Source organism: Colossoma macropomum, unplaced genomic scaffold (genome assembly GCF_904425465.1).
Source record: "Colossoma macropomum unplaced genomic scaffold, Colossoma_macropomum, whole genome shotgun sequence".
Lineage (NCBI taxonomy): Eukaryota > Metazoa > Chordata > Actinopteri > Characiformes > Serrasalmidae > Colossoma > Colossoma macropomum.
Window position 1 is genome coordinate 33,971,161 of NW_023494795.1, and position 13,314 is coordinate 33,984,474.

Consider the following 13,314-nt stretch of genomic DNA (forward strand, 5'->3'; position numbering starts at 1 on the left):
AAGATCATATTGTACTGTTGTGTGAGCGGGTGCGCACATAAGTGCTATGCTCATGAGAGAAATCTGGTGGGAGCAGAAAACAGACTGTCTCAGCAGCGAAAGCAGTTTCAATCAGTAAACATGTCTACCATAATGAAGCACACCGGTCACCCATCAGCAGAGGAACAGTTACGGCAAAGAGCAGACGTCATTAGACTGCAGCTCACACAGGTGACTCTGACACACTCTTTTGTGCTTTTTGTGGTTCTTATTTGCACCTCCAGAGAATAATCACTTTGTCATCCAAACTCTGTTTTACTGTCTTTTCATCTTTTATTGGGAGCACTTCTTCAGGGCTCTGGTGACATGCTACAATGTTGGTTAGGAAATTTCAGGTCAAATCTTATTAAAGGGCCTATATCCTACATTTTTCTTGTATTTTGTTATCCTTGAGGTCCTCATATGACATTTGTGTGTGTTTATGTACCAAAAACAGCCATAACTCAATTTTACATAACCATTTTTAAACCTCTCTTTATCCCTTAGAATCAAACAGGCTGTTTTTTATTACTGTGCCTTTGAGACGCATATATGTATGTGCAACACAGCTGATTAGATACCCTGTATTGTGCCTCATTCATAAAGCTTCAGGGTGAATGGCTGGTGCTAAACTATTATAGGCAGAATAGGCAGATGTATGACACTTTTTATTCAAAAAAGGGCTGTTTTTGCAACTTAGTTTCCATATATGGACTGTATGGACTGGGGAGTGAATGGTACATTTTGAAGCTTTAGCAGTGTTCATGTACTACATTAAACTCTTTTACTTCAAAAAAGTAAAGAAATTCATGTTTCCATGATATGGGCCTTTTAAGTCTTATTTCTTTGCTTGAGGGTTTTAAACCTGTTGTTCCCAAAGACAGAAGAAATAAAAACATTTTTTCATATTTAAATAGTTGCATCCTGTACCTAAAATTCCACTTTTAGGATGGTTAAAGCATGGAAGGATTTTTGCATTTGTTGTCATGACCTTTCTCAATTGTTTGCGTTTTTTCATCCTGGTAGAGTTGTGTAATGTGTAAAATGTTGTTTTGGCAAATGTGTATTTACCCTCCAGGGACAGTTTGTCCAAAGTACTGACCTTAAAACCTTTTGTTACTGAATGTTGCTAATGGCATTAAACCTTCATTAACAGAGCATAGTTAATGATAATCTATAAATACTGTCACACAGTACAATGCAAAAGAATCCACAGGATGCTTTGCTACAGTATATAATATAATACATTAAATTAGATAATGCAAATGCAAAACTTGGCATAGCTACATTGAAAAAAATCTATTTGTTTTAAAGGTAATTTTCACTGTTTTGTGTGTGTGTGTGTGTGTGTGTGTTTCCTTAGGGAGTGAGCAAACCCTTTAAGAAGATAATTGACATCTGTTCTGGTGACATCCACTCAGTAGGAATGAAGCCACTTACGTTTGTCAGACAAGTAGTGCCATTTTCGTCATCCTACTAGATCAGGGCCCATACTAATGAAGATTTTTCATAGTAGGAGTGCTGATCTAGATCTGTTCCTGTCAGTGAGGTTATAGTATATAAAAGAGGAATCTGATCCCAGCTCAACACTCCTACTTTGAAAAGCTGTGTGAATAAGAGCCCAGGGATGTCAAACTGGGTTTGTTCCAGGACACAGCTCTGCAGAGGCTGCAGTTGGGGTAGGAGAGAATTTGCTGGCACTGGTATACAAAGGTTTCTCTTCAGTACTCACTCATATACATTCAGTACAGTCTGAGCAAGCTGTGCTGACACGTCATGGGTTACTGACAATAGTGCAACACATTTAAATACATTCAATTAAAATTTACATTTCGTTAGAAACTCTGGCACCAGTTGAGTCCTTTGTTTTCTCAGAAACAAAGGGTGCCTTTCTCGGCTGCATTCGAAGGATCCTACAAAACGGGACAGCCCTCTGTGACATAATGGCAAAGAAATGCAGCCTACCATGGCTAGAGTTTAGCATTGTCTCATTAAATACATCTGACTCATTAGCTAATTAACATGGCCTTAATAAATTGAATTTAGAGTGTTAGAAGAGGGAAAACACTAATCTCTGCAGAGCTGTATCCCATAAAAAACCCAGTTTGACACTCCTGCTCTAGAAAATGTTTGTATGTTCATACATATGTATGTATGTTCATCTTTGTTGAAATAAGTGATGTGGGAGTTTTTCATTGTTTTGCATTTTACCATGTACAAAGTGTGAAAACAATGTACACACTGTTTACAGCACAGATGTTCTGTGTGTGTGTGTCTATGTGTTTGTGTGTTTGTGTTTCTCAGGTCCTGGCAGGGTGCTTGTGTCCTAATCTGTTGGCCAGTGACGCACTTCCTCATGATGCACGACAGAGGGCCCAAAAGTTGTTGGAAAACTGTGATGGGGGGAGTGTAGGTGAGATGTGTGTGGGAGTCAAACAATCAGTCAAATCATGTTTGGTGTTTGCTTCTTTAGCTGAAAACTGTAATCGCAGTCATTTTGACGCCTGAATTTTAACCATACTCTTGTTTATTTTTATAGACAGTGTTTTCACTGTTTTTCATACATAACAGTAGCAGAAACCACAAATGTGAGTCTATCTGAGATTCCTTCACAACTTGACATAATTTAAGGCAAGTATGTGATGGTTTTAACGTGCACCTTGCATAATGCTATTTGATAGAGAACGCCAAACTCCAAGCATGTTCTGACTGATTGAGCTCCAGAACCTGGTTTGAATGCCACTTGTGTAAGAGAGTAGAATTTTGGCTGAACTTAACCTTAATTCCTTATTGTTTCAGGTGCATATGCAGAATCAAGTGGAATGGCTTATGTGCAGCGCACTGTGGCAAAGTTCATTTCTACACGAGACGATGTGCCTTCCAATACAGCACACATCTTCATCACTTCCGGCTCCATAAGAGCTATAACAGTACATTTGAAGAATATAAAAATATCTGAAACAATCCAGAACGGTACAGGGGATGAAAATAAAAATAACCCAAAAATAAACAACATTTTTCACAAAATATAATCAAAAACAGGAACAAAATAGAGTGAAAACTAGCTATTTTAAAATGTGGTTAATAAGGATTGGAAACTAAATATTTTTACTGGATTCCTTTTGAGATTTTATATACCTGCTCCAGCATTAGGCCTCCTTTCAATCTGATCACAATTTAGAACCACATAAACAAGCAGTTAATAAAGTATCAATCTGATACAGCATATGCTCAAAAATGAGATGTTAGATTTATTTAAAAATGTTATGTCAAGTGGTTTCACGTAACTGTGTTAAATAGCTTTTAAGATACTTGATTTAGTAATATGTACTTAATGAATTTAAGTTCATTAAATGCAGTCTAATAATTGGACTAATCATTTTTATGTTTTCCTCCAACATTCAAAGTATTATGGTTACATTCTACTAATTAAAATAGAAAAAGATCATACAATTAATAGGTTTAGGTTAGATATACATCATTTCTTGTTATTACTATGCCTTAGTGCTGTCATGGAATTATGCACAAAAGTATGTTACGTCATAACATGCACTTACGGCCAGCGACAATGTGGCTACGAGAAAGATGTATACAGACTGGAAGGTAGGCTAGGGGAAGGAGTTTTACTCAATAAGATTACATTTACCAAACAAATACCTATGAAATTTATTTGACAACTTAATTTTGTTGAAACTGCTCAGCTAACTTTCACTTCCATGTATTTGTTAAGTAATATCAGCAGGAGAAAGCTATATAGCAAATCAATCACCATGGCTTTTATTGAAATTTATCAATAAAAGAAGAAACTAATAATGTTATTAACTGATGGACTGCATGAACTAGTGGAGGCTGAAACTGGTTGCTGTTTTCACTTGCATTCTATGACAAATGTTTGTCACCAGTGAACCATTTCAAATCCCTGACTGAAACCCCCTTCTGCTCCTTTTTAAGGTAGTTCTGAAGCTGCTGGCCCAAGGTGGGGCTGTATCCCAGACTGGAGTCCTGATCCCTGTGCCCTTTCCCTATACCCTGCCTCGTGTGCTGGAGAGTGTGGGGTCAGTGCCTTTGCCTTACTTGCTGAGAGAGGAGGCAGAGTGGAGGATAGAGATGGAAGTGCTTCACAGAGCACTACTGTCCTATAAAGGCCACTACTGGCCACGAGCTATTTACATTAGTAACCCTGGCAACCCTACAGGTACCAACTACACATGTAAATGCCTGATCATGATTATTCCTATAGAATGTGAGTATTAAAGAGTCTTAATATCAGCCCTGATCTGATGGATAGGCCATGTCCAGAGCAGAGAATCCATTCAAGAAGTGATACAGTTTGCTGCACAGGAGAATCTGTTTTTATTGGTTGATGAGGTGAGAGTGATTTTTTTAAAGCTTGTTTATTTAACACAGACAATACACACTAATCAAAATCACTATTTCATAATGTTAATGTGCCACTTCTAACCAAATGGCTAATTTTATCTCTAAACGTATTGTTGTTTAAAAATATGAACAATACTTCTCACACAGGCAAAACAAAACACAAAGTGACATTTAAAGGGGAAAGTTAAAAACTTTTCTGTGTTTTCTCTCTCTTTTTTTTTTACATATTTGTCACACGTAAATGTTTCAGGTCTTTAAGCAAAACTGAATACAAGATAAAAACAACCTGAGTAAACACAAAATACGTTTTTTAAATTATCGTTACATTTATTGAGAATGTTATCCAAAACATTATCCGATGCCAGCTGGCTCTGTGTGAAAAAGTAATTGCCCCTTAGTTCCTCAATCAATCAGTTAACCAAATGTAGTTGCTAAAAGGAATCCATTAGGCTAGACACACCCAAGCTTGTTTACTGCCAGCCCTGTTGAATCTAAACACTACTTAAACCATTTCAGCAATGTGAAGTAGGCTATGAGGTCTCAACAAGCAGCACACCACGCCACAATGAAAAGAAATTCCAGATGAGACAAAAAGAAAGTTAGTGGAATATATGAGTCTGGAGACAAAGCCATTTCTAAGGCTCTGGGACTCCAGCAAACCACAGTGAGAGCCATTATTTCCAAATGGGGAAAACTTAAAACAGTGGTGAAGTAGCTGACCTACCAAAAATGTCTCAAAGAGCACAGCTACGACTCATTCAGAAAATCACAAAAGAACCCAGACAAACATCTAAAGAACCGCAAGCCTAACTTGCATCAAAAAAAAGGTCAGCATTCATCATTCCACCATTAGAAAAACATTGGGCTAAAGGTGTCCATGGGAGAGTTGCAAGGTAAAAACCATGGCTAACCAAGAGAAACATAAAGGCGCATAACTCCCAAGCGTTTTGGAATAATGATCTGTGGACTGATAAGCTGAAAGTGGAAAATTTTGGTAGTCAGGGATCCAGTTACATCTGGTGTAAAGCTAACACAGCATTTCACAATAAGAACATGATCCTAACTGTTAAAACATGGCGGTGGTAGTGTGATTGTGTGTTAATGGTTTGTTGCTTCAGCAGCTAGGTGACTTGCCATAATTGATGGAACCATAAGTTCTTTTTGCTTTTAGAAAACCCTGCAAGAGAATGTCTGGTCATCAGTCTATACAGCAAGACAACAATACGAAGCACAAGAGCTAGTCCCCCTCTGAATGGCTCAAAAGAAACAAAATTAAGGTTATTGAGTGGCCTAGTCAAAGTTCTCGCCTGAACCACACTGAGATGCTGTGGCAGGAAATTAAATGGGCAATTCATGCTTGGTAGCTCTTTTAGTGTGGCTGAATTAAAACAATTCTGCAAAAAGAAGAGTGGGCCAAAATTCCTGTCTGAAAAACTGATGTCCAGCTAGAGGGAATTGTTTTTCTTCAATAAATTAAAGGATCAATTAAAAATTGTGTTTTAGGTTTATTCATGTTTTCCTTGTCTTATCTAACATTTTGTATTAGGATCTAAAAACCATTTACTGTGACAAATATGCAAAAATTGAGAAAATCTGGAAATACTTTTTCACAGTACTGTTTGTCCTTTCTCCTTTTGTCTCTCTTTTTATGTTTTAGGTATACCAGGACACTGTTTTTGGGGTGGGCTGTGAGTTTGTATCTTATAAGAAGGTCCTAGCTGAGATGGGTCCCCCTTACTCTCACACTGTGCAACTAGCCTCAGTCCACTCCCTCTCCAATGGCATTATGGGAGAGTGAGTCTTCCTTCTACACTGTAAAAAATTCAGATCAACTTGAAATTTTAAGTCAACGTTATGAATAACTTTTACATTTTCTCAGCTTAGTTTAGTCAAATCTTCTCTTTTTTAAAAAATACAACCCCATTTCCAAAAAAGTTGGGATGTTGTGCAAAATGTAAATAAAAACAAAATGCAATTATGTGCAAATCATTTTAACCCTATATTTCATTGAAAATAGTACAAAGATGTTGAAACTGAGAAATTGTTTCTTGAATTGTTTTTTGAAAAATATATGCCCATTTTGAATTTGATGCCAACAACATGTTCCAAAAAAGTTGGGACGGGTGCAACAAAAGGCTGGTAAAGTTGTGTAAAAAAACACCTGGTGGTTGATTGACAACAGGACAGTAACATGACTGGATATAAAAACTGGGTCTTTCAGAAGTAAAGATGGGAAGGAGTTCATCCCTATATGAAAGACCGCACGATCAAATAGTGCAACAATTCAAGAATAACGTTTCTCAACATAAAATAGCAAAGAACTTTTGCTTTTCATCATCTACGGTACATGATATCATTAAAAGATTCAGAGAATCTAGAGAAATCTCTGTATGCAAGGGACAAGGCTGAAAAACAGTATTTGCTAGCCATGATCCTCGGGCCCTCAGATAGCACTGCATTAAAAACAGATATGATTCTGTCGAGGAAATCACTGCACGGGCTCAGGAAGACTTCTGAAAACCACTGTCTGTGAAAACAGTTCATCCACAAATGCAAGTTAAAACTCTAAAACACTCAAGAAGAAAGCATATATAAACAGGATCCAGAAATGCTGCCACCTTCTCTGGGCCTGAGCTCATTTAAAATAGACTGAGGGAAGTGGAAAAATGTCCTGTGTCCAAGTCAACATTTGAAATTCTTTTTGGAAATCATGGACACTGTGTCCTCTGGGCTAAAGACCACTCAGCTTGTTATCAGTGCACAGTTCAAAAGCCAGTATTCATGATGGTATAGAGATGCATTAGTGCGCATAGCGGGGTGATGTGCACATCTGTGAAGGCACCACAGATGCTGAATGATATATATATGGTTTGGCAACATATGCTGCCATCCAGACAATGTCTTTTTCAGGGAAGGCCTTGTTTATTTCAGCAAGACAATATCAAACCTCATTCTGCATGTATTATAACAGCATTGCTCTGTATTTAAAGAGTCCGGGTGCTAAACTGACCTGCCTGCAGTGCAGACCTGTCACCACTGAAAACATTTGATGCATGAAACAAAAAATACAACAAAGGAGACCCCGAACTGTTGAGCAGCTGAAATCCTATATCAAGCAATAGTGGAAAAACATTTCACTTTCAAAGCTGCAGCAATTGGTCTCCTCAGTTCCCAAACACTTATGGAGTGTTGTTAAAAGAAGAGGTGATGAAACACAGTGGTAAACATGACTTCCGCCCCAACTTTTTTGAAACGTGTTGTTGGTGTCAAATTCAAAATGGGCATACAAGACAATAAAAACAATAAAATTTCTTAGTTTCAACATGAGATTTGTTGTCATTTGTACTTTCAATGAAATATAGGGTTTAAATGATTTGCACATCAATGCATTTTTTTTTCTTTACATTTTGCATAGTGTCCCAACTTTTTTGGAAATGGGGTTGTAAATAAAAAAACAAGAAATTGCTTAAGTTTTTTGATGGATTTTTACTCAGTTCCTCACTCTATTTGATTTTGGATGAATTGCTAATTCCCACCTACAGGCTACAACTGTAAGTGGTGGTTGAGGGCTTCTTCCTGACGTCTGATGGAGGGCTGAGATGCTGCTGTGACATATTCTTCTGATAAATAGGCAGTTAGATAGTGGCATCACTCAAGAGCCATGAAACTGTTTAGTTTTTTGCAAAAACCGAATAAACTGAATGAGCAGTGTGACATGTATAGGTAAATAAGACTTGCCTGTGGTGCGTCTGTCCAACTGCCTGATCATTAGGAGACAACAGATCATGAGTTCAAATTCTGACAGCACCTTAGCTCTTTATGGTCCGGTGGGTGGGAACTGGCAATGATTAAATGTAAAAATCCAACAGAAACTGTGTTTTGTAAATTAGTGTGTGTGTATTTGCCAATACATTTGTGATCCAGGTGTGGTTTAAGAGCAGGCTACATGGAGCTGGTCAATGTTGATGAAAGTGTGATGTTATTTGCTGAAGCTTTGCTCTGTGGGGACATAAGCACTGCTATTACTGGTCAGATTGCCCTCAAAGTCATGGCTGACCCACCCAAGCCTGGAGATCCCTCACACTGTTTATACAAACAGGTACTCAAATGTATTGAATGATGTTTATGTATATTATATTGTCTGTGTATATGCATGTGTATGTGTTTATGTTGCAGGAAGTGGAATACAGGCAAAACACACTGAAGCATAACATGTACAGAACTGCTGAGTTTTTTAACACTTTGCCAGGATTCCACTGTCCTCCAGTACAAAGCGGAGTTTTTATCTACCCACGCTTAACATTCTCTCCCAAAGCACTGACCCATGCACAGGTACACAAACACATACACACACACCTCCCACTCAGAAAAATGTAATGTACGGAATGTAAAATAGCCTTTAAGTACAAGTTATTCATTTTTTTTTTATTGTCAGAAAAATGCAGGAAACCTATGTTTAAAAGAAATTACACAAAAACCTCCAACCTTAAGTATGATGTTAAATCTATTAGATTTTAATTTATCCACTCTTTACTTTTGTGGACCCTACTACTTCTTGTTTAATTTTTCCACCATTCCAATCTTAAAAACAGTAAGTGACAGCTGTTTCCTTCCAACAAAAGATCCTGACATTATGTTCCCCTTGAAGAGACACTGACATTTACACAAGCAACTACCCAATTGTACCATACCTTAGCCAATTTTTCATGTGCGCTGAAAATGGCTACAGGAGATATTTTCAAGGAGATCAGATATAAGCTAATCTACTTGCATAAGTAAGGAAAAAGTTAAAGGACAATAAGTTAAAAAGAAAACAAAAAAACAGCAAGGAGGGGCACAAGGTAAAAATAAAAATTATTTTGAGGGAACGTTTCACCATTTACGTGCACATTTCCTTTTTTTCTTGGGCAGAATTTCTTAATTCTGAACCTATACAATGTGGTTTTGATGTGCTTAGATTTATGCGATAATTTATAGAGAAGCACACATTATGTTTTATACTGATTTGGGTGTGCGTTATCAGGACTAAAATGTCACTATTTACCAAAATATTTACCTGTATATTTCTAAGTTAGTTTGACATCATGAGGTCACATTGCAAAAGAGTTTAAGAGATTTACTGGTTTTTAGCCATTATTAAATAATTTCACTATTTACTAATTACTAATTAAGTTTTGTAGTTTAATAAATATATATTTACATTATATAAAGTCATTTTGGCATTATGATGAATAGATTTATATGATTATTAAAACCATCATAAAATAAATTACTTCTCTATTTACAATTTATTGGTTTGACATCATGAGGTCTAATACTGAGAGAGTTTAATATACTTATTCTATTAATTTTATATATAAATTTTAAAAATGACAAAAAGAAGGGGAAAATTCATAAATGTGTAGTTCAAAGGTGATTTCAAAGTGCCACTTTAGCATCTCCAGTTCACAACTGACTGCATATCTTTGGACTGTGGGAGGAACCCCACGTAGTCACAGGGAGAACATGCAAACTCTGTACAGAGGGCAACCTGGTTGCCCGGCCGGCTCATCCTCCTTGCTGCGAGGCAACAGCGCTACCCACTGCAAAACCATGCCGCCCCCATTTGCGTTTATTTTTTTTAATTTAATTTGCTAAATAATTTTAAAGGTATCTCTCTCTCTCTCTCTCCCTCTCTCTCACGCTCTAGGGGCTTGGTTTGGAGGCAGGACTGTGGTACTGTGGGAGGTTGTTGGAGGAGGAGGGTGTGCGTGTTGGGGTAAGCGAGTGTGTGGATGAAGCAGGGTCTCACAAGAGCAGCTGGCATCTAAGGTAATATATACAGGCTACACACACATACACACACAAAGTGCAAGGTTTGCTTACAAAAACGTAAATGTGTTTGCGTTTATTTTCAGGCTGTGTGTGCTGATGCCACCTGATGCTCTGGAAGAGGTTCTGTACTGTCTGCAAGCCTTTCACTGCCGTATTCTCAAAGAATTCTAAAAAGAGAACTCTGAAAAGGGTTGGAAACAGCAAAAAGTATAAACTCACTCCATTATTTGTAGCTTTTTGACAGCACCGTTAACTGCACACATACTGCACCTACTATATTACCTTTGTTTGTCCTTAAAATAAATGCAGTTTTAAATTATATTCTGTGAACAGCAGAGAGCAGCAGTGGCAAGGCTGAGACGCCAGCACACACAATCACTGAAGCCAAGCTTAGCAAGCATAACCTCAGGGTATAGAAATTGCACTTTGATTTAGAACCAACTTTCCCCACTTATGTGTTTTTATGCCCCACAAACTATTTTATGAATTCAATATCCATAAAAACGGTGTCCCTTTCATTGGAGTGCTGCACTTAGGATTAATGTGCCAGGCTATCAAGGAAGACTGCATATATTTAAAATGTAATGATACACAAAAATGGTACATTGCATCTATTTGTGTGGTCTCTTTGTTTATTTGTCTGTGTTATCTAATCCCTGATCCCTGCATTGTTGTGTGGACTATATTACATTTTTCCATTCAGTTACAAAGGGTAAAGTCAGCAGATACAGCAGATTTTGCGTGTAATGACAACATAAAATTTAATTAGCATGGACATATTTTCAGTTTGTAAGTAACATGAGCAATATTAAAGTTTCCAAATGTACTCCCCAAGTTTATAGTCCATATGAAAATATTAAAGAGGCAAAAACAGCGTGTTTTGAATTCATTGTTTCTGTGTTGTTGTTACACATATCTGTTCAGTCTGTAGCAGCCGTCGTTTCAGCCTGGACTGGTTTTTAAATACAGGGAAGCCAATCTGAACAAAGGTTACACATATCGGTCTTAAAGGCGAAGTTACAAAAGCAACCTTCCTAACTCTAATGAATAAAGAGAGATTGCAAAATGGTAATGTAAAAATGAAACTCAAAAGTCACACAAAAATGAAGAAAAAAATAAAATACAATTGAAATATAGGATATGGGCCCTTTTATACAACCCTTACCTCAATCTTAATTTCCATGTTACAACACTGAACAGTTACGCCATTTTCAGGGAGGGCAAGCAATTTGTACAAGTGAAATATGAGTGAGTCATTTTTTCCAGCAAAGTGAGTAACCTCAGTGGGATAATAAGGGCATCATTATAGCTTTTTCTGATGTGCATGGTGTGCACAGCCAATCAATTTTCAGTCTAATTCAATTTTATTTATCCAGTATTTTACACAACTGACAAAAACACAGTGGTGTAGTGATCCAGATCCAAACCTATAATGAGTAATATTTGGGTGACAGTTGCATAAAAAGTTCCTGAGATGGTCTGATGATATGAAACTTGAGAGAAACTTAAAGGAAACAGAGTAGGAAAAAAGACTTTTTATGTGCACTTGCTACACTTAGGTCCACAATGAAATTGTATCAGATCCAGACACTAAATCTGGCCTGCTTTTACAGAAATGGTTTGGCCGAAAATCAAATTTACACAATTCCCGTCTTACCCCAAACATAGTCAGTCTGACACGTTTGGTGTCCATAGTTTGCCTCTTTAATTTTGCCCTGGAGATACATGCCTACATTATTTCACACTTAAAGTTAGATAGATTTGTTTACATGGTTCCTGACATTGTATGATATACTGTTATCTTTAAAAATAAAACAAAATATGAGCAGGAGTTAAGATTTAAGATGGCTTCTGTTTTAGCTTTGCAACATACTTTATCCCATTTTTACAGGTACAATATGTCATGCATTGTCTGAAACAACAAAAGTAAGTCTATTTCAAATGAATCAAAGGCTTAACATGGTGGCAGGCAAATGTGTGATGATTTAGGCATGTGGTTTGCTTGGACAATGCTACTTAGTGTGGCATAGGCTTCCTTTATGGTTAGCTACGTTACCCTTGTAGCTCCAGTGCTAATCTAAAGAAGCAAACTTCAGATATTAAAGGTGTATTGGCTGATCGAATACATTTGGGGCAAGAGGAAAATCATGCAATTTTGACTTTTGGTCAAACCACCGCTTTAACCTTCCACCAATCTATAGTGTGTTAGGCTGATGTGATTTCCTCTTTTGTCAACAAACACACTCTGAAATGCAACAGTGACTCAAACTTGACTGACGTACAGTATTTGAACTGATGTAAGAGATTTGTATTGCCCATGAGTAATTGAGTCATAGAGTATTTTAAAAAATATTTCAAGGAAAAAATAGAAGAACGAAAATCAGTTTAGTATGCTTTTCTTGCAGTGATGGAGCAGGGAAATTGGCACAAAAAAAAATGCGTAAACGTTGGTTAGGTCGTTGTGCCTGTAGGATTATTAGGTAAAAGCCACTGTATCAGTGTGTAACGATGAGTCAGCTGACGTCACGTCAGCTCTTGGATGAAATAAGGCAGGTGAGGTCAGCAGCGGCAGGAGAGCAGTAAAGCATGCAGGATTAAAGCAGGTTAACAAATTTGGCTCAGCCTTGGCCGGTTGTCTACGTCCTGCTGTTGTGTATTACTGTGGGCGATATTATAGGGTATATGAGCAGGATCCAGCCTGTTTGGTGGGATAAGAATAGATGATGTAGTGCCTCGGACACAGGATAATGAAACAGCCAATGCCAGTTTGATTTTCCATCAGCGATCCAGTGCACGAACAGCCTACGCGAAAGACACCAGGAGCGCGTTAAGCCGATGCAGCGCGAGACGCTCAGAAACGTGTACACAGTTTACAGTCTGCTCTGCTCTTCGTAATCCACGCTGTCGTTAAGGGGCGGGATTCGTTTCAGTTCGGTGTCTCGCATCTCTCGTGTGTCGTTTTGAGGAAGGAGGGAGGTGGAGAGAGGGAAAGAGGAGGGGGTCATCTCCCTCTCTCCGTTTCCGTCGTGCCCGTTTCTTCCGCCGCCCCCCCCACCGAATCCTCCCTCCCGACCATCCGTTCACGCGCTGCACCGAAGCTCA

At 37.9% G+C, this 13,314-nt stretch overlaps 1 protein-coding gene across 2 annotated transcripts; it reads left to right on the forward strand.

Moving 5' to 3' along the window:
* LOC118815871 (alanine aminotransferase 2-like) lies at positions 1-10,711 on the forward strand. 2 transcript variants are annotated; one of them, XM_036582271.1, is made up of 11 exons: positions 1-210; positions 1,382-1,474; positions 2,323-2,431; positions 2,818-2,948; positions 3,970-4,213; positions 4,307-4,386; positions 6,056-6,192; positions 8,323-8,497; positions 8,575-8,730; positions 10,088-10,209; positions 10,296-10,711. In XM_036582271.1, exons 1-11 carry the CDS (start codon positions 121-123, stop codon positions 10,381-10,383), a joined length of 1,425 nt encoding a protein of 474 aa, XP_036438164.1. In that variant the 5' UTR covers positions 1-120; the 3' UTR covers positions 10,384-10,711. The 2 variants fall into 2 exon arrangements, with proteins under 2 accessions (XP_036438164.1, XP_036438165.1); XM_036582272.1 differs by having other exon boundaries at positions 1,382-1,471.
* Positions 10,712-13,314: the final 2,603 nt, after the last annotated feature.

Coding starts and splice junctions, on each gene's coding strand:
- LOC118815871 (XM_036582271.1), top strand. CDS start 121: ATGTCTACCATAATGAAGCACACCGGTCACCCATCAGCAGAGGAACAG. Junction 211..1,381: donor TTAGACTGCAGCTCACACAG/GTGACTCTGACA, acceptor GTGTTTCCTTAG/GGAGTGAGCAAACCCTTTAA. Junction 2,432..2,817: donor CTGTGATGGGGGGAGTGTAG/GTGAGATGTGTG, acceptor TTATTGTTTCAG/GTGCATATGCAGAATCAAGT.